General features: G+C 43.0%; 1 protein-coding gene and 1 long non-coding RNA gene across 3 annotated transcripts; one reads left to right on the forward strand and one right to left on the reverse strand.

The window, feature by feature from the left end:
* Nucleotides 1–136: 136 nt before the first annotated feature.
* Nucleotides 137–14,716, reverse strand: HEMK2 (HemK methyltransferase 2, ETF1 glutamine and histone H4 lysine). Its single transcript, XM_073362965.1, has 6 exons — nt 14,175–14,716; nt 9,142–9,228; nt 7,853–7,943; nt 5,093–5,176; nt 3,122–3,263; nt 137–987 (listed from the first exon to the last, which is right to left on the reverse strand). Exons 1-6 carry the CDS (start codon nt 14,303–14,305, stop codon nt 881–883), a joined length of 642 nt encoding a protein of 213 aa, XP_073219066.1. The 5' UTR covers nt 14,306–14,716; the 3' UTR covers nt 137–880.
* On the forward strand, nt 13,631–21,734 carry LOC140918478 (uncharacterized). 2 transcript variants are annotated; one of them, XR_012161201.2, is made up of 4 exons: nt 13,631–15,029; nt 18,767–18,861; nt 19,233–19,453; nt 21,001–21,734. It is a non-coding gene; the product is annotated as an uncharacterized LOC140918478 (long non-coding RNA). The 2 variants fall into 2 exon arrangements; XR_012161202.2 differs by lacking the exon at nt 19,233–19,453 and having other exon boundaries at nt 13,738–15,029.
* Nucleotides 21,735–22,420: the final 686 nt, after the last annotated feature.

A 22,420-nucleotide genomic window follows, 5' to 3' on the forward strand; every position in this document is an offset into this window, starting at 1 on the left:
AGTCATATATGGACCTGCTTCACAAAGAACTGTCACTGGTTAGTTTTCTAGGCTCTACTGAAAGTACCTTTTAACGAAGCCTTCCTTTTTATAGTCTAAAATTAGTCTCTACCCTAAAATAATTTTGTACAATTGATTAAATTGAACGGAACCTTTTACAATGTTTATTAACCCATAGCATTTAGCTTAAAGACCCTGGATGACATATAACAGAACTCCATATTGGGTACATCTGTTGGAATAGTCATAGTGATAATACAGTAGCAAGATAAGATCAAGAGTTTTCCTGACTATGTGAGCAAAATTAGTTTCTATGCACTAGGCTTTTGGGGATTCTGCAACAAGTACAAAATGTAAGACTGAGGCCACTAACCTCAAGATCAGTGGCTTCTTAAATATTAATTTAAACCAGCTATCTGTACAGAATAATTACCATAAGACAAGACAAAGTACTAAAGCAAGAACATGGTTTTGAGAACCCATAATGAACGACAAAAGTAGTTAAAAATATTAAATGCGTGATCACATACAAATATTCCAGTTATAAAATGAAATAAATACCAGTGAATTTCCACATTTTAAAGTGTGACTGCCAATTTTTAAAGTTTACATTTCAGCTACTGTTCCACTATGCTACATAGAAAACCAAGTCCAGAAACAACTTTGCCCTCACTGATTACAGATCACAGTGGGTTGACGGCCAGGTTAAGGGAACAACAATGAACATTTTGCTCAATTTTCCTGCACAGGTCAGGAGACAGGATAATTTTTTCAAAATCTGTTGAGTTATAGTTTATAGTCACAAAATAGCCTAGCCATTGTAACACCATTTGTGTTTAAGTTTCAACATCTTCAGCAATGGAAGATTTAAGAGCAGTCATCAGGACTTGATGAATTTGAGAATTGTGAGAGTTTCTCTTCCTGCTTGTCTAGAAAGTACTCTAGTACCCCTTAAACCGTATTTCTTCATTGTTTCCAAAATTTCATCTGTAATTAAAAATGTACAGCATTACAGTTCAGTTTATGTTAATCGCCACCTAAAAAGCCCATCCTGCCTTAAACTGATTTATTTGCTAAAAGCAAATTACAAAACGAAAGATTACATAGTCTCATAAAATATCCATCATGCTCCTTCAGGCGATTAGAACAATTTATTTAAAGTAGTCATCCAACAAAACCACATGAACTTGGCTTTCTACTGGAAATGTTGGATTTTAATGTCTTTGAAAAATATACTAAGTACGTAATTGTATTGGTAAATAAGTTTAAGATTAAAAAATGTGCTCAAAGTTTAAGTGCTTGTATGCTTTTAATATTCTGTATATTAACACAAAAGCCAGAAAGAATTAAGTGCAGTTATACTGAAACTGCAAATTAGTTAGAATCACAGTATAATGAATCAATATTCCTATCTTAACTAACTGCTTCAATTAAAAAAAAAAATTCACCACTATACTCAGGTTTCAAGTATTTAATAAAAAAGGGTTGGTGCTTGTTTTTTTTGTAAATTTCCAGCAGAGTACAACTGCAAGTCTGGTATTTAAGCCCTGTCTGAAAATGTTCAAATGTGGGAGCACCCTGGAGTAATTCCACACTTCAGTGTTAGTTTCACTTTAGCAGATGAAACCCATACTTCCCATACTACTTGGGTCAGTGTTGTAATGGACAGTATTTTCTCCTGCATATACTAAGTAGTGGCTTGAACAAAGGTTTTATAAAGGCAGAAGCTTTGATGAAAGGGTGTGTACAAAGCACACAAATTAATTTGAAAACCCTACAGTAAAACTTGCCAGAAAGGGTAGGATTCACAAGTGGGGCTGTCATGTAAAGTATTTAAGCAGAAATTTAGAACCTTATACCCCTACTCAGCTGCCACCTAACCTTGTAGGAGCCTAAAGTCCCTAGGCACCTCAGTGTTCACTGGTGAAGTCCCCAAGGTGCCTAAATTTCAGCCAATGGGCACATGCTCAGCTGCCTCAGCCCTGAAACCACCAAGCAGCTTGGCACCTTACTCATGCCTAAGCCATAGCAGGATTCACAAAGAAAGCATTCCCCCTCACTTAGCTCACCTGCGGAGCACAATCCAGTACACATGCTCAGAGGCTGCCATAGAGCACATCTACTTGATTGGACCCTGCACAAGACAGCTGAGGAAGAGGCAGTGCTGCCCCTCCCACGCACTTTACTCCCCGTAGTTACAGTACTCACACAGGATGTGGGAAACCAGCGTTCAAATCCCCACTCTGCCTAATGTGGAGCAGAGAACTGAATGTGGGTTTCCCATGTCAGTCCCCTAACTGTTGGGCAATGGGCTAGTCTGGGGTGGGTCTCTCTTAGTCTCTCCTGTCGAAGTTGTTCCACTTTGTATACAATAGTTAACTCTTCATTGAAAAAGAGAGCGTCTCTAAAGTCCAGTGGTTAGGGCACTCAGCTGGGAAGTGAGACCCATGTTCAAGTCCCTGCTCCCAATCCAACAGAGTGGGGATTTGAACCAGCGTCTCCAACATCCTGGGTGATACTCTAAGCACTGGGCTACTGGGCATGCAAGGAGGCACTACGACCACCACCACGATATTTCTTCAAAAAGGGCTGACCTGGCTTAGGCACCCAACTCCAGGAGAGGGTTCACTACTATGAATTCCAAGTAGAGGGAGGTGCCTCCATCAAGGCCAGAGTTAGGCACATAACTCCTTTGAGAGACAGGGTTTAGGCCACACCCCCTCCTTGTCATTTCCTATTGGCTGGCTTAGCATGCTGACTTCTGTGAATCTTTTTAGGCACCTAAGTCTCCCAGTGCATTGTATAGGGAACCTGACTTGGGATCATGAATACAACTTAGCAGAAGGGTGCCTAAAAGTTGAGTACTGCAATGCTCAACCAAGTCCTCCCTGTGAATTTAGCCCAAAATGTTTCCATACTAATAAATGTTATTAACCAAGTGTGACTTGCTACTGCCATGTACAGGCCATCTCATTTCTCTGAGATATTACTCAATCCAAGGTTTTCCATTCTTGCGTAATAGTGGCAATGTCTGATTAGCTATAGCACCTTAGTCTTGTACTCATAGTTTTTATGTATGCATTAGTAATATATAGTTTAGCAAACAGAAGGATTTTATTACCTGGGTTGTTCTCTTTAATTGTAACTAAATAGAATAATCCTCCTGTTGAAAGCAGGTTTGGCACTAAAGGAAAAAGTCTATCCATTATCTCTCTGCCATTTTTGCCTCCAGCCCAGGCTGCCTCTATTCCATGGCTTTGTACCTAGGAGAAATTAAAGGAAGATGAATTTTTTTACTAATCGTTTACATATGACTATAGAGTGCTATATATGTTCATGACACTTGAGGAAGAGCATTACCACAGTCCCTATCCTAAGGAGCTTATTGAATTAAAACCATTTCAATCGCAAAATTGCTACATGGCAGTTTTGTTTATGCAGCATACAAGTCAAATTTCAGACTTATCCTCCAAACAGATGAGCTCTGTTTGGATTTAAAGGTCTTTGTTGACGCTGTTTGGAAATAGACACGTTTTGTAACATTCAAAGCATATACTTTCCTCTAGATGCATATGGAAAGTATTTGCATAAATTCCACCAAGGATATGTCTACGCTGCAATAAAACACTTGCGGCTGACTTGGGCTCAGGGGGTTCAGGATGCAGGGCTATAAAACTGCAGTGTAGATGTTTGGATTACAGCAGGAGCCTGGACTCTCGGAACTCCTCCTTCACAGTTTTATACACTCCAGTTTACAGCCCTGGAGCTTGAGCCCCACGACCCAAGTCAGCTGACATGGGCCACCTGTGGATGTTTTATTGCAGTGTAGACATGCCTCAAGATTCCTGAAGAATACAAATGAAAGGCGAAAATGAGAGCAGTCCAGAAAAAGGAATTTCTGTCCCATAGAAAACGTTGAGGTTTTGGAAAAATGTAATCCCAATTTTGGACGAAAAAGTAAATAGCTCAAGATTTTTCACAAGCCAGAAATTCTGAAAGATTCCATTTTGGGAGAACTAAAACAGAATTTTTCAGCTTGTCAACTGCCCATCTGGATGGCTCTCGTCAATTTCTGTTTCTCCCTGCAGGCATAAAGAGCCTTTGGGTAGGCTGCCATTGGAGGTGAGAGCCAAGACACTCATCCCTGAAAATTCTGTTTTTGTGAAAAAGGCATTTTCCACCAGAAAATCATTCCAATGGAAAATATCTGACAGATCGAAATGAAAATCTCTTAGGGCTTGTCTACATGCAGCTAATCAGGAAAGTTAAGGCAAATCAACTAAAGGTGTAAAGTCAATGCACTTAAATTAAAGCATGGTTAAACCTCCATGTGGATCTTATTCAGGAATTAAGTGGAATTAGTTCGTTGTAACTTTGTCTACATTAGCAATTTATGTCAGTATAACTATGTCACTCAAGGGGCATGGAAAATCCACACACTTGAGTGATGCAGTTATAGTGACCTAAGCCCCGGGATAGACAGTGCTATGTCAATGGGAGTGCTTCTCCTGTTGACACAGCTACCGCCTCTCAGGAGATGGAGTACCTACGCCAAAGGGAGAAGCCCTCCCATTGGTGTAGGTAGGATCTTCACTGTAGCGCTACAAGTGCGCCGGCATCGGTGCAGCTACCCCACTGCAGTATTTTAAGTGTAGACAAGCCCTTAATCAAAGTTCGAGAACTAAAGCCACTTTACTCCTGAATAAGAGCACTGACATGGGGGATTAAGCATGCTTTAATTTATGCGCCCTGACTTCACACCTTTAGTGATTCCTAAGTATCCCTGTGTAGACATGGATTTACTGAATTCCACCTACAAGGATGGAGCAATATTTTGTGGAACAGTGGTCACTAGTGTCCTTTAGCTCTTATGCAGAAAGTGCAGTAAGGTGAGTGATTCATATTTACTGCAAACAGTTCTGTTATCACCACTGGCTCCACATGACCCCTCACTACTTTTTCAAAGCACTGCAACTCACGACTAGAGATTACAAACCAATTTATCATATCAGAAACGAGTAATTTTTCATATCCACTGAGCTGCAGAAGTTTTTTTTTTAATTGCATCTCCTCAAATCTCAGCGATCCCTACCTCTTCAGAAGGGGTTACCACATATGGTGGATTAAACAGTAGGAGATCAACTTTCCCACTTAATCTTGGTAACAATCCTGTGACCTAGAGATGAAAGCAAGGTGGGAAACAAGTTAGTTATACTTAGGCAGTTCTTTTATTAGCTACATTTTTTATTTATAGCAGGAACACACATTTCTCATTATACAGTATGTATTGTGAGACTGCAGATTTGTCATATATGGGACTAAAATGAGAGAGTAAGCTTTGAATATAATCAATCATTATCAAGACAGGAAGAAAATTAATAGGTTTACGAACAGTTATACACTACTGAGATATAGAAAAAGTCCTGTACTTAGCTATGGAATCCTGACTTACTTCAAACAACTTAACCCAAAACAGACAGTTAATTAAGATACTTCTTTCTTATTTTCTGTATGACAGGAGTACAAGGGAAGTATTTTGAAAAACACAAATCTGTGCAATTTCCCATAAAGTTAGCCAGCCAAGCAAAAGGTGACCATGTTGCCACCATCTATTTTTCTATCTTTTTAGTTACCAAAACCAAAAGTCAATAATGGACAATATGAAAAAGTAAATTTCAAGGACCCTTTCTAAGCAAAATGTTTTAAATACACGCTAATTACAGGTGCTTTATTTAGTAGATAACAATAAAAATGACCTGGTTGTGAGATAATAATTCATTTCATATGTGGTTAAATTACAAGGTTGAGTAATTTATCTCAATAAGAGAACTAGATAATTTCTCTATAAAATCAAGCATTCCTTCTTCTAGGATGACTATACTGCAAGTGATTCCTCATAGGAAGGGTTGGATTATTTCATATTTTTATAAATCAAAATAAATAGAATTGGGACCACTCGTATTTCACCTTCCATTCATAGCAATGCATTAAATTGGCCTCTTTGGTTCTGAATAGCTCAGCCCCTATTCCTGGTCCAACAACACTAAACCTGTCTTTCAACGTGCAAGGGCAGCCCACAGAATAGGACAAGTAAAACTATAAATTTATTGTATGACGACATACACAACAGGGTCCCAAAACATGAACTAGAGATACAGAATAGTAAGAGGATGAAAGAAAAACCTATACTAATTAAAAGAGCTTGCTTACAGATTCATATCCATCCCTGTTCAGAAGTGATTAAAAGTTTATCATCTGTTAGCTGTTCATCAACTACTTTATACAGGCCTCTGTGTATAGTCTAATTCCCAAATGAAGAAGGGTTCATTTGCCAATAATTAGAATTAGCTGAATCTGTCATCTTTCATTAAATTCTCAAGATTTTTTACAAGTTAAAAGAGCTCACTGAGGAAAACGTGAAACTTAAGTTTCCCATAATGCACTGCTTGGAAGGTTGTTGTTTTTGTTTTTTTAAATCATTAGCAACCAGAATTTATAACAAAAAAAGATTTAGACTTGTGCATTGGCAGAGCATTACTGTCATGGGTACAACATTAATAAGAAAGCTCCAGGTGTTAACAGTTTCAAATCCATTCCCTGATTATGTAGTATTTGCTCTACATTTGTATTGCTTTAGAGTCTCATTTGAAGTACATTTTCTTTTCAGATTGAGTTTGGTCCCTTATCAGCTGTTTTTGTCCCTCTCTTTTCATCAGCCTTTCTATTTGGGTTTTCTGCACCAATTTTTGAGGGAACAGTGGGCGCTGTGATCAGTTTTTACTTAGTTTTCTGTAAGCTTGCAACTGTGTCCAAGCTACTGCCATCCACCAGAGTGCTTTACAATTTAATAAAACAAATATATATTGTGGCATACAAGACTGTTGTACCTTACTAACATATGGCAGTGAATACCATCTGAGTGCACCGGGTTCTTTGTCTGTCTGGCTGGAAGGGTTGTTGCTCTTATTTGGGCCCCCTCTGCAAGTGGGTGGCAGAGGGGAGAGGAAGGGGAAAATTTACGTGGACAGACCAGGGAAGAACAGGAAGTGGCTGGACCAGGTTAGAAGGGGGACACTGTCCTTTCATGTGCCTAAAGGCAACTATACCCTGAACAGTTCCAGAGAAACATACTTTCACTGTGATCAGGCTGGCAACACCCACCCTCCTAGTGATGGGATCCGAGTAGGACTTGGTTTCTTCATGATCTGCTGTGAGCATGACGCTACTCAACTTCTTCTGGAGCTGCAAAGGAATTTTCTCCTCACCACCAGATTGGACGAGGTGGGGCAGGTTTTTTCCATCTTCTCCACAGCAGATAAGGGACGCAGTGGGGTAGGCGAGGAGGTTAAGTCAAAATGTCATCACTTAACAACAAATGTGTCCAGTGTTCGTTACATATACGGTTCTCAGATTAAATAGATTTGGAAGTAGATTTAGAGGAAAGCATCCCTTAAGGTAGCTGGGCAAGGGAGGTTGGGGCTCCTAACATGAGGTACAGTGGGGAACCAATCCCTTCCCTGCTTTCCAGCCCCCTTAACGCCTCATACGAGGGGAGGGTAGTGGGGTTGCAGCAATAGGCTGGCTAGGACCAGGTTGAGAACGGGGGAGGGCTGACAGCAGCCCTCCCGAGTAGGTGGAAATAATGATGACCTGCTGTACAATTTATTGTTGGGTAGTCCCAGATATGTTAAGTGAATAAAACTGTGGCCTAATTAAAACACATCCATTGCCCCTTTTCTTTCTTTCAACATGAAGGGACAGTATCTGAAATGGTTACAAGCAAGCCTCCCACAGTACATTGTAAGAACTGCAAAACTATTAGAAGGTCCAGTTATAGGAATTTGTATCTTACCAAGTCAGTAATTACTGGGTGAATGTGAACTTTGTTAAGTACAGCTGTCTCCAAGGTACAAAAAGCTGCTATAGGGTTGATATCTGTACATCTGAAAGCAAAATATTAATATCACATCAACATGACAAGATATAACTAAAAAATTAACGTAAGAATGTGAATGCTATTATGTGATGTGACCTCAAGCCTTGTGTGTAAATGAATGTGATTCCCCTGCTCACGCACACGTACTCACACTAGCTCTCATCCAGTTAGCAGAAGTATAAATAGCAGCATAACTGCGGTAGCAGCAGCAGAGTTCTGGCTGAGCCATGCTGAGTACAGACCCGCTGTTTTCACCCCATCTTGTAGTGTAGACATAGCCTTACTGAATAATCATCATCTAAGCTTTGAAAAGAACATACAATTCTTGTCGCTCGTACTGTGGCTCTTCACATATGAAATTTCATGCAATAACACTATGCTAAGACAACATTAAGGTTGCCTAAGTACTCAAAAGTCAAGGAAATGTTAAAGTTAAGGTTGCACGCTCAGACATAACTATAACTTTGTCCTCATCTGCGGATGCATTACAATTGTCTTGAATTAAATTATGACATACTATTTCTCAAGCAATACAACATACTACAATATCAACGTTTTCTACATTTTGTGCTCAGATAACTCATAAAAGGCCAAGAGAATTTTACCAGACTTTCAAACAAAATCTGGCCTGAGAACAGACATTAGATATTCAGCCTAAAATGATTCTGTCTGTGAAAACAAGTGTTTATAGTGAGACTGCCTTTCTAACTATGGCACTGCATAATAGGTACTCAGTGAGGCCCAGCCCTGCAAACTCTTGAGCATTTGCTTAATGTTACACATGTGAGTATTCCCACTGAGCTCAACAGAACAACTCATATGAGTAAAGTTAGACAAGTGTTTGCAGGATCAAGTTTTGAGTAAACATGGTAGAGACAACATGACTACAGATGGAGCTCAAGCTGGGAAGAAGGAATTTCAGAACTCTAGTCCTGGCTCTACTACTAAACCAATAGGTGGTCTTGAGCAAGGAATTTAGGGCCAGATTTTCAAAGCTATTTAGGTGTCTAAACTCTCACTGAAATCAATGGGGGGATAGGAATCTAAATGTCTTTAAAAATCCATTTGTAAAATGGAGATACTATTTCTCTACATGGTTGGTGACTGTAAAATATTTTGAAATGAAAAGCACTATATATCGTAAGAGCTAAGTATTCTATATTATTAGCTGCAACAATCTAAAAAATTGGTATTATAATACTTACATGTACAATGCACTGGGTCCAACAATGGAAGCCAGAAATGCTGAAACCACACCCGATCCAGATCCTACTTCAAGGGAGATCTCAACTCTAAATTTAAATAAAAATAACCAGTGCAAAGTAATTAAAATACCCGATTCACAAGAGTATCTAGGATGGACATATGCAGGCCTGGATCAGGTAATGCTGTCAAACCTGCAGCCACTGGAGACCGCACTAATAATGAAGTTTACTGGTTATACTGCCCTCAAGCTCAAGATGAGTGGTGTGCCATATGATCACATGACTGGAGTACTGCCATGGATGGTTATAAACTGTTCAGGAAGGTCAGGCAGGGCAGAAAAGGTGGGGGAGTAGCACTGTATGTAAGGGAGCAGTATGACTGCTCAGAGCTCCGGTACGAAATTGCAGAAAAACCTGAGTGTCTCTGGATTAAGTTTAGAAGTGTGAGCAACAAGAGTGATGTAGTGGTGGGAGTCTGCTATAGACCACCGGACCAGGGGGATGAGGTGGATGAGGCTTTCTTCCGGCAACTCGCGGAAGCTACTAGATGGCACGCCCTGGTTCTCATGGGTGACTTCAATCTTCCTGATATCTGCTGGGAGAGCAATACAGTAGTGCATAGACAATCCAGGAAGTTTTTGGAAAGCATAGGGGACAATTTCCTGGTGCAAGTGCTAGAGGAGCCAACTAGGGAGGGAGCTTTTCTTGACCTGCTGCTCACAAACAGGGAAGAATTAGTGGGGGAAGCAAAAGTGGACGGGAATCTGGGAGGCAGTGACCATGAGTTGGTTGAGTTCAGGATCCTGACACAGGGAAGAAAGGTAAGCAGCAGGATACGGACCCTGGACTTCAGAAAAGCAGACTTCGACTTCCTCAGGGAACGGATGGGTAGGATCCCCTGGGGGACCAACATGAAGGGGAAAGGAGTCCAGGAGAGCTGGCTGTATTTCAAGGAATGCCTGTTGAGGTTACAGGGACAAACCATCCCGATGAGTCGAAAGAATAGTAAATATGGCAGGCGACCAGCTTGGCTTAATGGTGAAATCCTAGCAGATCTTAAACATAAAAAAGAAGCTCACAAGAAGTGGAAGGTTGGACATATGACCAGGGAAGAGTATAAAAATATTGCTCGGGCATGTAGGAATGAAATCAGGAGGGCCAAATCGCACCTGGAGCTGCAGCTAGCAAGAGGTGTCAAGAGTAACAAGAAGGGTTTCTTCAGGTATGTTGGCAACAAGAAGAAAGCCAAGGAAAGTGTGGGCCCCTTACTGAATGAGGGAGGCAACCTAGTGACAGAGGATGTGGAAAAAGCTAATGTGCTCAATGCTTTTTTTGCCTCTGTCTTCACTAACAAGGACAGCTCCCAGACTGCTGCGCTGGGCATCACAACATGGGGAGTAGATGGCCAGCCCTCTGTGGAGAAAGAGGTGGTTCGGGACTATTTAGAAAAGCTGGACGTGCACAAATCCATGGGGCCGGACGAGTTGCATCCGAGAATGCTAAAGGAATTGGCGGCTGTCATTGCAGAGCCATTGGCCATTATCTTTGAAAACTCGTGGCGATCGGGGGAAGTCTCAGATGATTGGAAAAAGGCTAATGTAGTGCCAATCTTTAAAAAAGGGAAGAAGGAGGATCCTGGGAACTACAGGCCAGTCAGCCTCACCTCAGTCCCCGGAAAAATCATGGAGCAGGTCCTCAAGGAATGAATCCTGAAGCACTTGCATGAGAGGAAAGTGATCAGGAACAGTCAGCATGGATTCACCAAGGGAAGGTCATGCCTGACTAATCTAATCGCTTTCTATGATGAGATTATTGGTTCTGTGGATGAAGGGAAAGCAGTGGATGTATTGTTTCTTGACTTTAGCAAAGCTTTTGACACGGTCTGCCACAGTATTCTTGCCAGCAAGTTAAAGAAGTATGGGCTGGATGAATGCACTATAAGGTGGGTAGAAAGTTGGCTAGATTGTCGGGCTCAACGGGTAGTGATCAATGGCTCCATGTCTAGTTGGCAGCCGGTTTCAAGTGGAGTGCCCCAGGGGTCGGTCCTGGGGCCGGTTTTGTTCAATATCTTCATAAATGATCTGGAGGATGGTGTGGATTGCACTCTAAGCAAATTTGTGGATGATACTAAACTGGGAGGAGTGGTTGATACGCTGGAGGGTAGGGATAGGATACAGAGGGACCTAGACAAATTGGAGGATTGGGCCAAAAGAAATCTGATGAGGTTCAATAAGGATAAGTGCAGGATCCTGCACTTAGGACGGAAGAAACCAATGCACAGATACAGACTAGGGACCGAATGGCTCGGCAGCAGTTCTGCGGAAAAGGACCTAGGGGTGACAGTGGACGAGAAGCTGGATATGAGTCAACAGTGTGCCCTTGTTGCCAAGAAGGCCAATGGCATTTTGGGATGTATAAGTAGGGGCATAGCCAGCAGATCGAGGGACGTGATCGTTCCCCTCTATTAGACATTGGTGAGGCCTCATCTGGAGTACTGTGTCCAGTTTTGGGCCCCACACTACAAGAAGGATGTGGAAAAATTGGAGAGAGTCCAGCGAAGGGCAACAAAAATGATTAGGGGTCTGGAACACATGACTTATGAGGAGAGGCTGAGGGAACTGGGATTGTTTAGTCTGCAGAAGAGAAGAATGAGAGGGGATTTGATAGCTGCTTTCAACTACTTGAGAGGTGGTTCCAGAGAGGATGGTTCTAGACTATTCTCAGTGGTAGAAGAGGACAGGACAAGGAGTAATGATCTCAAGTTGCAGTGGGGGAGGTTTAGGTTGGATATTAGGAAAAACTTCTTCACTAGGAGGGTGGTGAAACACTGGAATGCATTACCTAGGGAGATGGTAGAATCTCCTTCCTTAGAAGTGTTTAAAGTCAGGCTTGACAAAGCCCTGGCTGGGATGATTTAATTGGGGATTGGTCCTGCTTTGAGCAGGGGGTTGGACTAGATGACCTCCTGAGGTCCCTTCCAACCCTGATATTCTATGATTCTATGATCTGCTTTGTGCTGACCGACAGCTCTCCAGTCATAACTTGTGTCCCCTGGGGAATCAAGATATTTCCTACTTATCACAGCCCTCACTGGGGCACATTGTAGGTTTCCTTCCCTCTGTTAACAGGAAACATCCATTGACAACACAAAAACAACAGTTCTAGATGCATTTCCACCTTCTCCACCAAGCAGCCAAGGCCTAAGAGTTTTGAGCAGGTTACAATGAAACCGGAATCCCACGGATAGGTCTACCCAATGCATCTGGTGACAAACTTGCACTAGCAGGGCTCAAGTGAGCACTCTAAAAACAGCAGTGTGGATGTTGTTGTTCCTGTGGAGACTCAGGCTAGCCACCCAAGCACAGATCAAGGGGATCAAGTGGGCTTGAGAGCACAAGATGCTGCCTGAGGTGCAATGTCCATGCTATTTTTAGTGCACTAGCTCAAGCTCCACTAGCCTGAGTCCAGAGGCTCGCTCCCAGCTGCAGTGTAGACATAGCCGAGTAACTATTCTAACGGGTCCACATTTGAGCTGGCTCTGGACATGTATAAATAATAGAAATTTCAAGGCAAGCAACAAGATAATTTCATTGTATGGAGCCCATTCAAATTAAATTATATTTGCAATGTATTTTGAGATATTTTGAGTATGAAAAAGAGCAACACAGAACCAAGTCCTATCTGAATCTATATTCCAATAAATTAAAATCATTCCACTCCTCACAGAGTAAAATTAGTTTGGGGCACATCATTCCTGAAAAAACTGACCATCACGACAAGGACTAAGTTACCCAGTGATTTGAGACCTGGCAGACGTTTACATTATTTACTGAAACTACTTGGGAGCTATGAGTAGGGTGACCACCCGCCCCTAATTGAGTGGGACAGTCCCAAAATGTTAGTTTCAAGTCCCAGTGCCGGGCTAAACTACTCCAGGACTACATTTATCCTGGATTCCCTGTGGCATCACTCTGCACCTACCCCCGGCTTAGGGGCAGCACCAGCCTCTTTCCAGTGTGTGTGTGGCTCTCAAGTGAGCCTTAGCCCCCTCCACTCACCACTAGGCCCCACCCCCTGCTCCTCCTCTTTTCCCTGGGGCCCTGCCCCAAGGGAGGCCAGAAGCCAGAGCTGGCCAGGCTGTGGTAAGAGCCACCCTAGAAGCCCAGTCTGCTGTGGAGAGCCATGGACCCTCCATCAGCGCTTGGCAGTGCACCTTGGGAGGGGGACAGGAACACAGGCCGGGGACTGCTCTTGGGTACCCCAGCCCCCACCAAAGACAGGTGGAGGGTCCAGGGCTCCCTGGGTGGCTCTTACCAGCACCAGGCTCTGGCATGGCCAGGGGGTTCAGGGGCCCTGGAGGGGGCGGGGCTCCGGCAGGTGTCCCAGTTTTGCATTTTGAAAAGGGGTGAGGGGCGGGTCACCCCAACTAGGACAATCGGAGCCTCTTCCTTTTCTTCCACTGCAGCACACCTAGCCGCGGACGAGCCGGGCGTCACGCCAGCTGTCCGTTGGCCGCCGCGCGACTCTGCCGCAGCAGGGCGGCACCCACAGCGCCCGGGGTCCGCCCGGGTCCCCCCCTCCCCCGAGGCTCAGACCGCCCCGCGCCCCGCCCAGCACGTGGGACGGTTCCCTGCCCGGGCACGCGCAGGGTGACGCCGATGACGGAGGCGCTGAGGGCGGCGCAGCCGAGGCGAATCCCGGCGCGAGACCTCGCAGGGCGAAGGCGAGACTCCGCTGAAGCCAGCGAGAGCTTTGCTGCCGCCCCCGCCAGGGCCTGGACTGTACCAACGGGCAACCACTGACAGCCAATAGGGGAGCCGACCAATAGCCCTGCCCACCCCCACGCCCAGACCACGCCCCTCAGCAGCTACCGCCCCGCCCTCGCTCCAGCCCCGCCTCCCTAACAGCCGCTGCGCGGGCTGTCACCGGCACGTGCTCACGGCGCCGCCGACTCCTCCCACCCCACCAGCGGCTGCTCCCATTGGCTGCTGACCGGCCCCTCGCTGGTTCCTCCCCTCCCCCCCAGCTCGCACCCCGCGTCTCTGATCTGGGCCGCGTCCCGCTCCAGCGCGTCCAGCAGCAGGTAGGTGTCCTCGGCCGGCTCGTACACCTCGCTGAAGGGCCCGTGCGGTCCCACGTGCTGGTGCCGCGGGGTGGGGATCATGGCCCAGCGCCGCCCCCTTCCTTCCGCGCGGGAGTGCGCATGTGCGGATTCTCCACCGACTCGCGCTGTCGTGAGGGGAGAGGGACGCAGATACGCAAACTGCCGCGCACGCGCGTAGCTGCCGCCGCCGTCACTACTGTGGCGAGGGCCAGCCTCGGCCCCGCCTCTCGACCTCCAGGATCCCGGCGAATCAGCGGTCGAGTGAGGTTGTCTCGGGGCGAGCCCGGCGCGATGGATCCCGCCTTGCTCTCGTGGAATGCTCGGGCGCGCCTGCGCAGGGGCCCCCGGGACGGGCGGGGCGCTGCGCCCGCAGCAGGGACTTGCCGTTAGCGTGTGCGGGCGGCGCGTCGCACGGGGACCTGCACCGGAGACCCCGTCCACCCGGCCGGGCGGGTCACTGAATGTCAGAGCGGAAATGCCGAATGTCTTCGGGCAAAATCCTCTCGAGCTTCCTTTTTCCGGCTCCTGTGAAAACTGCTCCCCACCCCTCTTGTCTGTGCTGCCCGGCGTCAGTCCCCTTCGGGTGGACAGATATAAAATCTGACCTCCGGGACCAGTGTAGGGCATTACTGGGATGTAACGTGGTACATCTGTTTCCCTAGACACCTCCTCCCCAAGAGCTGATCACAAAAGTGGCAGCTGCAGAACAATCCTGCATTGGTCGGGACACGATGGGCTGCTCTACTAGGTCTTATCTGTGTTGCTGTGAAAGAAGCTATCCAAGGTATATTGTTCTGACTTCAGATCTAGTCAAGAGATTTGACAGCGTGCTGAGAGCCAGGAGCTGGCTTGGCGCTCTGGTCACTTAAGTGTTCCTCAGTCCCCTTCCTGACGGAGAAGTGGAATAGTTAATTACCTAATCAGACTGGGGCGGACGAGCTAATTATTGGTTAGCTGAGAGGGTCGTTAAAAAGCATTGGAAGTACGGCAGGGAGAGGCTAAGGCCTGATGTACGCTAGAAAATTAGGTTGACATAACTACGTTGCTCAGGGGTGTGAAAAATCCACAGCCCTGAGCAGCGTAGTTAGTCTGAACTAAGTCCCCATGTAGGCAGCCCTAAGTGCATAGAACAATTCTTCCATTGACAGCTGATGGGAGAACTCCTCCTGTTGGCGTAGGTAGTGTCTACGCCGAAGCACTACAGTGGCGTAGCTGTGTTGCTGTAGTATTTTAAGTGTCGACAAACCCTTAACAGAGCCCAGAGGAAGTAAGATCTCAGGGTGGTGAGAGCTCTCTATCTCCCTGGACAAAGGGTGGAAAAATAGGGAAAGCTGGAGATAGAATTGCTACATGGGATTGTGTTGGTGGAGGTAATATAAATAAAACTCACCGAAGTGCTAACAAACAAAGTGTCCAAAGCTTTTGTGTGGGATCTCAGGACAGCAGTGGAGCCTGCCCTGTTACAAGAATAATAATATTTGCTTGAAATGTTAACAGTATTAAAACTAAATGTGGCCTACTACCTCTACCAGTTCAGGCAAAGACTTTCTTGTCTAGCATATCACACCAGTGGTAACTATTGTACCATTTTTTAGCACGCTCAGTCAAGATTCTAGGTGCAGTTGTAGCTTTTCTTCCTATGCTGAGCATAAATGAACTGGCCATTTTAAAAAAAAAATGTGGAAAACACAAAAAGCCCATTTGGATTTAATCCTAACTCAGGATGATGATGACCTTACTGGCATATGGCACCCTGTCCCAAAGTAGGTAAGTTATATAGTTCCTATGCTCAGTTTTTTTGGGACCTGCTCAGGAATGAAAGCAATTAAAAGAAAAATATCAAGTAGAACACAACACCACTGTGTGTGTAATACAGTAATATTTTAAACAAATCCAGATGCTGCCAATATTGCAGACCAGTTCCAGTGCTATACCTTGCATTTAAGTGACCAGGAAATCTTATGCTCCAGCAGTGGATCCTGCTAGCCTTTTTGAGCTTTGTCCAGCCCTTTCACAAAGGAATGTTTTTTCATGCTTTTTGGACATAGCCTGTGCTGTGAGACTGGGCACCAAAATGATCTTCAGTTTATGAAAAAAGGTGGCTTTGCTTTCATAAGATGATTAGAGATGTGGTATGAAGAGGAGTGATGTTGCTTCTGGTGTCTGTAATAATAAATATTTCAAAACATCAGAATATGGAGTTAGGAAAATTACAGCCATGTATTCATTAGAATTGTACCAGATTTCTACTGCCAGTGAGTATTCATCTTAAATTCTTATATTCGGGTTTGGCCAGATACATTTGAATTTAAATAATTGGGTCTTGGATGGTTATTTGAGGAAGAGTCAGTCTAAACATACCCAGCAGTTCTCATCTGTTTCCCTGTCCATCCCCAAGAGTTGATCACAAAAGTGGCACCAGCTGGTTGCATGCTCTCTACTTCTTCTATACTTTAGTGCTGTACCTGTTCTCAAACAACCATCTCCACCATTAAGGAAACTTAAAAAAAACCAACAACCCAGCAGGAAGGGAAGCCTGGCAAGAGAGGAGCTGAGGAAGGTTCTAGGCTGCAACTCTGAAGAGAAAAGAGTAGATTTAGGGTGAATATTGTTATCTTTACTAAAGTAATAAAGTTCTTTGTTCAATGTTAGAAGAAAATGGCTCAGTGATTTTTTTGCCATTGTCAGATGACAGCAGCCCTAGTCTCCAGTCAGGGGAAGCTAGTCTTAAAGGGAATGAGTCTGTGCAGGACTTAGGGGAAACTTCAAGGTAAAAAATCAGATAATATAGTATTTCATGCAGCAGTAGAGCAAATAACTAATTTTTCAGTTCATTCTCTGTACTGAAAAAAAAAAAAAAAAATTGTTTCAGGTCAGATGGTTCATTTTGCCTGAAACAAAACATTTCATTTTATTTTCAAGGTTTCTTAAACATATTTAAATAAAATTGAAATAATTTTTTTAAAAGTTGTTTTGATTGAAAGATTAAAACATTTCATTTAGAAAATGTCAAAACAAAATATTTCAATTCTTTCAGATTTTATTTTAATGTTTGCAGTCCAAACAATTGGATCAATCCAACACATATTCACAAAATATTTTGGTCAATCCGAATCTGCATTTTTATTTATTTATTATTTATTTGGCGAAAATAGTTCGGGACAAAAAATTTGGCCTATCCTCCAGAACAAAACAAAAATGAACAAACCAAAAATATGATCAGTAATGGTAAGGAGAAAGTAAATGAACTTTAGTTCCTCTGAAGTATTTGTATTTAATTTTGTAAGGTGCTTGACTAGCTGGAAGATAGTGATATAAAAGCCTACATTAAGGAGAGGAAAAAGGTGATACACCTGAGCTGAAGAGGTAATGAATAGGTCTAAATATGAAAAGGGAGGTGACTTCAGAATTTTAGTTTTTATTTCTTATTGTGCTGTTTGAAAATATTAATGCTGTGACAAGCATCCCATTGACCATAGGTGGAGTCAAACTATCAACCAATGTGAGAAGAAATTGTACAGAATGCAAAAATACTTCCAAATTATTTTCAAAGTAAAGTAGTTCGCATCAAACAATAAATGACAGTTTTCACTGGGCAAGTTTCATTACTAGTAGTACCTCTGTTGACTTTAATATCTAGAAAGATTAAAGGAGGGACCTGCAAGTCTTCATTCACAGGTTGTGTTTCTGGTTCTGACCCTTAATACTGTGGAACCCTAGGACAAGTCACTTAACTCATCTTTAAAATGTGTATACTATTACTTACCTTCATTGTGTGTTCTGAGGCTTAATTCATGTTTATAAAGTACACTGAGATCCTCAAATGGAAGATACAAGTGTAAAATTTTATATCTGTTGTATCCTTCTTGTGGGTTTAGAATCAACCAGTAATTTCATACAAGTATTTCCAGTAGCTAATCAGCCACTCACCCTGTGATATAGAGGACTCCTTCCGTACCTAAAGAAGAATAAATTAGGGTTTTTTGGGCAGTTTGTGAAATAATGACTTTTGGATCATGACTCATTTAAAACATGTGACTATTATATTTATTGTGATATCCACTATGGGCCTTTGTTTCAGTTTTGGATACATATTACAATATCTGATATTCAGTAGAATGCTAAAATTAGACATTTGCTACATCCCCATCAAATATTACCTTAGACAAAAGTTCATTTTATGTTTGTATGATTGTTTGTGGTAGAACAGAGACACATTATCTCTTTTTGTAAGAGCAAAAGTTTGACTTAAAGTGGTGATGCCAATGTTACTGTTTAGATTAGCTGGAAAAGAATACTGAAGACTGGCATCATGGCACTTTTGTTCTAGGGGCAGACAGTATCAGCTTCATAAATGGATGGGGAACTTTTGCACCATAGGAACAACTACTTGTAATGCACATTAAATGTGTATTGAATTCCATTATTTCGGCAAAATAAAATCATGTAAGAGACTGAGAATTTTTCAGTCTGTCTATATTTGGGAAATAGATACTTTTGAATATTTTTGCATCTCTGCAGGTGGTCAGTGTTTGGAGTGCAATACAAGAAATGACCTCACCATCTTCAGCTGTACTAGATGTTATTTTTGGCTGCTCTACACGTCAAGAACTCTGGTTAATTATTATTGTTTTTTTAATACTTTCTGAGGCCTTCAGGCTAAATTTTATAGAACATTTATTTTTATTGCTTGCATAACTGCATAAAATGTTTTTCTTGGTAGAAGACTGCAGTGTGTTTGCCAAAACAGATTCTATTTCAATTTCTAGAAATTATTGAAAATTGTTAATATTCCCATTTGAATGGTATCTTTGCCATGTTACTAACTAGGCTTTATTGAGATTAATTTTTTTTTTTGACGGAAATTGTAACTTGCCTGTTTGCACTGATTAAGCTTTATGGCCCATCCTCTTTGGAGCTCAATGCAGTTAATTTAATCTACTGATACTTAATCCACAACTCTTTAGCTGCCTGTGGCCCTTTACAGGTCTTCATGAGGCTCAGAAATTGTGCACATCTGAGTGGCACTCCACTCCTCTGCTTAGATTTGGCAAATCAATTCACTGGAAGTCTGAGCAAACAGACCACCTGTGTTGAAATAGCTGAGATTTTCCTCCGTGTGGATGGGGTGAAAAGGAGCCATTGGGATTATCTCAGTATGTAAGAGTGGATCCACTTCCAAGTCAGCCAGGAGAGGAGGAGAAAAAGGTGAATTCCCCCTCTATTCCACCATGAAAGGCTGGCTGATAGATTGATTCTTTCCTTTACCCTTCCTCACTCTCACTCCCCCACTGACTGATGAGAATGTTGCCGTCATATTGTGATATTGTTTCAGTGTTCTGTGGCACAAGAGAAATTAATCACAGATCCAAATTTGATGAGCCAAGAGATTCTAAACTATTTGTAACGGAATCACTTCCCTCACCAGTGAAATACATTTGGTGGAAGGTGCAAGTACATAGAACATTTGAAAACTAGGCCATTTTTATACAGGAGTATATAAATGGATTCATACAGGAGCATAACTCTGGATTTAGGATCCTGACTGTAGGATCCTAGATTTGAAAATGTTTTAAAGTACTTACAGTGAGAAATATTTGATGGCCAAGTTTTTTTCATTTCTGAACGGGGCACTTTTGAATGTCATACTTGTCTGATTAGTGTTTCGAAAGTGGAATTTGCAGAAGCTTGTGACATCATTTCAGAGATGAAGCTCTTAGGAGTAAAAATGACTGATGCTTGTTTAGTACCTTTTCTTCAAAGATCCTGAAGTACATACTAAACTTTAGAAACTATTATATGCAAGGTATCATATCATGCATCATTGAAATGCAGCCACCCCAGAAGAGAAGGCAAGAGACTTTTTTAAATATTATAGAGTAGCACTATGCAATACTTCAGGAGAAAAAATGAATACCATAACCAACTGAACATAAAGGGAAATGTTTAGGTAGGTAGAATATAATTGCTTGAATTGGATTTAGGCCAAGACCCTGGGAGTAACCCTACTACTTGGAAAAATTGGCATGGGATTTTTAAGTTACAAGTAATCAAGACCTTGGTTTTACATTTCACCTGAAAAGACAGCACCTCCAACAGCACCATGCCCATAAAATTGCATGGAAACTCTGAATGCTAAGTGAGAATATAGTCAATTTATCAACAAATTGCCTCCCAATCCTGTAAGAATATTGCAGCAAATTTTTGGGGTAGCAGACACTCCAGTGGGTTCTTGAGGTTCAACAACAGCGCAAATGTGCTTAGTCCACCTTCATAACTGTTCAAACCCTTCCATTCAGCAATATGCAGTGAGGTGACCATTAGCAGAAATATATTTCTGGCATAGATTGCCAGATCTTCTCCACAGGGCTGGAAAGCCACCTCTCTTTTCCATTCTGATACCTTGAAAACTGCTATGTTCTCCAAATGTTGGCTAGTCCTTAAAGAAAAAATTGCAAACTGGTAATAGCGCCTTGATGGAACTGCCACCTCCCTCCCCATACACTGCATAAGACACTATGAAAATTTTACATTTAAAAAAACTTCAGTACATGTATCTTACCATTAGTAGCCTCTGCTCTTTCCTCAGGGGCTGCAAAAATTGTCTGAGAACCAAGGGTAGTCTTAACCGTCACATTCCTGAAATGCTGAAAATTATCAAAATTGTAGCCTTCTACAGCAAATTTATGTTATATGGGGGGATTTCTTGGTTTCTTCCAAAGGAAAAACAACATATACTTTCTTTGAATTGGCAGTACCTTTGACTCCTGAGAGGGAAACCATTCTGCTGGGAGGGCAAGGGCAGCACTGCAGAGACAGAGAAGGCCGACATAGGACCTGCTCATTGGCATGAACAGAAGGAATCAGGAGCAGTTTGAGTTCCTCAGGCATGGAAGGATCAGGCTCTTCAGCAGGAAGAAACACTAATGAACTGGTTCCTGGAGCAGGAGGTGTGCTTAGGGAATTGGACATTCCCATAGGGAAAAGGAGCATTTCCTGATGCTCATAGAACTGGTAACTGAACAATTTCGGAGTCTGTTTGCTGTCATGGCCACAGCACCTCTCGGTGAACCAGCCCTAACTCCTCCTCCTCCGGCTGCCACCCAGGGTGCTGGTGAGGCAGAGGACCCAAACCTCCTGAGAATGGAAGAAGCCTGTAGGACTCCGAGGACCACACCCTCTGCTAGCAGCCAAAACCCCTCACAGCAGGACCCCACCGAGCATCCAAGTGAGGAATGATGAGCCTGTGGGAATCCCTGAAACCACCGAGTGCCTGCCCCCCAGACTACACACACAAAATGTCCCCAAGAGCAGTTTTCCACAGTCATTCCCCCTTTTTTAGGTGGTGGGGGAGGGCATGCAAATACATTAATATTTGATCGTTTTTTACAAATTCAGTCCCATTACATTTTGTTGCTTTACTCGTTTTAAAAATATTTCAACTACATGTTTCATATACTACTTATAATAAATGTCATCATTTCCTTGACTTCTGCGTCGACCCTCCTTGCTAAGTATGATGAATGTAAGATGTTTTCAGGTTTGGAATTGGGCTCCATGATTCATGGGAGGGAAGGGGAAGGTGCATTGTTATGTGCTTAGAAAAATCACTGATAGTTTTAAAAGCAGAACTCACAACACAGAAAATGGGTAGATAAGCATCTTTATGGCTTGGTTCATATACAGAACAACAAAACATTTAAACTAACAATACAGGTATCTGCCACTACCCGGTCATTAAACAGCCCTTTCTGACCTCCCCAAACCTCGACCAGTTACAACCTTGGGGTTAGTGCTCCATAATAGCTACTAAGTGAAATTAGCATCAACAATGAATGGTGGGAAAAAAAAAAGGGGGGTGAACCCCCCCCTTTCAACCCAAATATAGATAAGGTTATTAATAGAGACTGAGTGTTACTGAGAACAGAGGTTGGTAAACCAATGTGAATGCTTAAGATAAAAGCACTGCACAATGTCCACATTGCAACTCAGTCCTACCCTCCACAGCACCAAGCCAACCCCTAAATTGTTAACCCGGTGGAAATGCCTTGTTATAATTGTCTGTAATGGGTGAATAGTCATAGGAATGAATGGGTAATGACCATCAGCTACAAGGAACCAAAGTCCTCACAAAGGTATGTAGCCCCACAAGTATGTGCCAATGTTTCCTTGTGC

The sequence above is a fragment of the Lepidochelys kempii genome, chromosome 1 (genome assembly GCF_965140285.1).
Source record: "Lepidochelys kempii isolate rLepKem1 chromosome 1, rLepKem1.hap1, whole genome shotgun sequence".
Taxonomy (NCBI): domain Eukaryota; kingdom Metazoa; phylum Chordata; order Testudines; family Cheloniidae; genus Lepidochelys; species Lepidochelys kempii.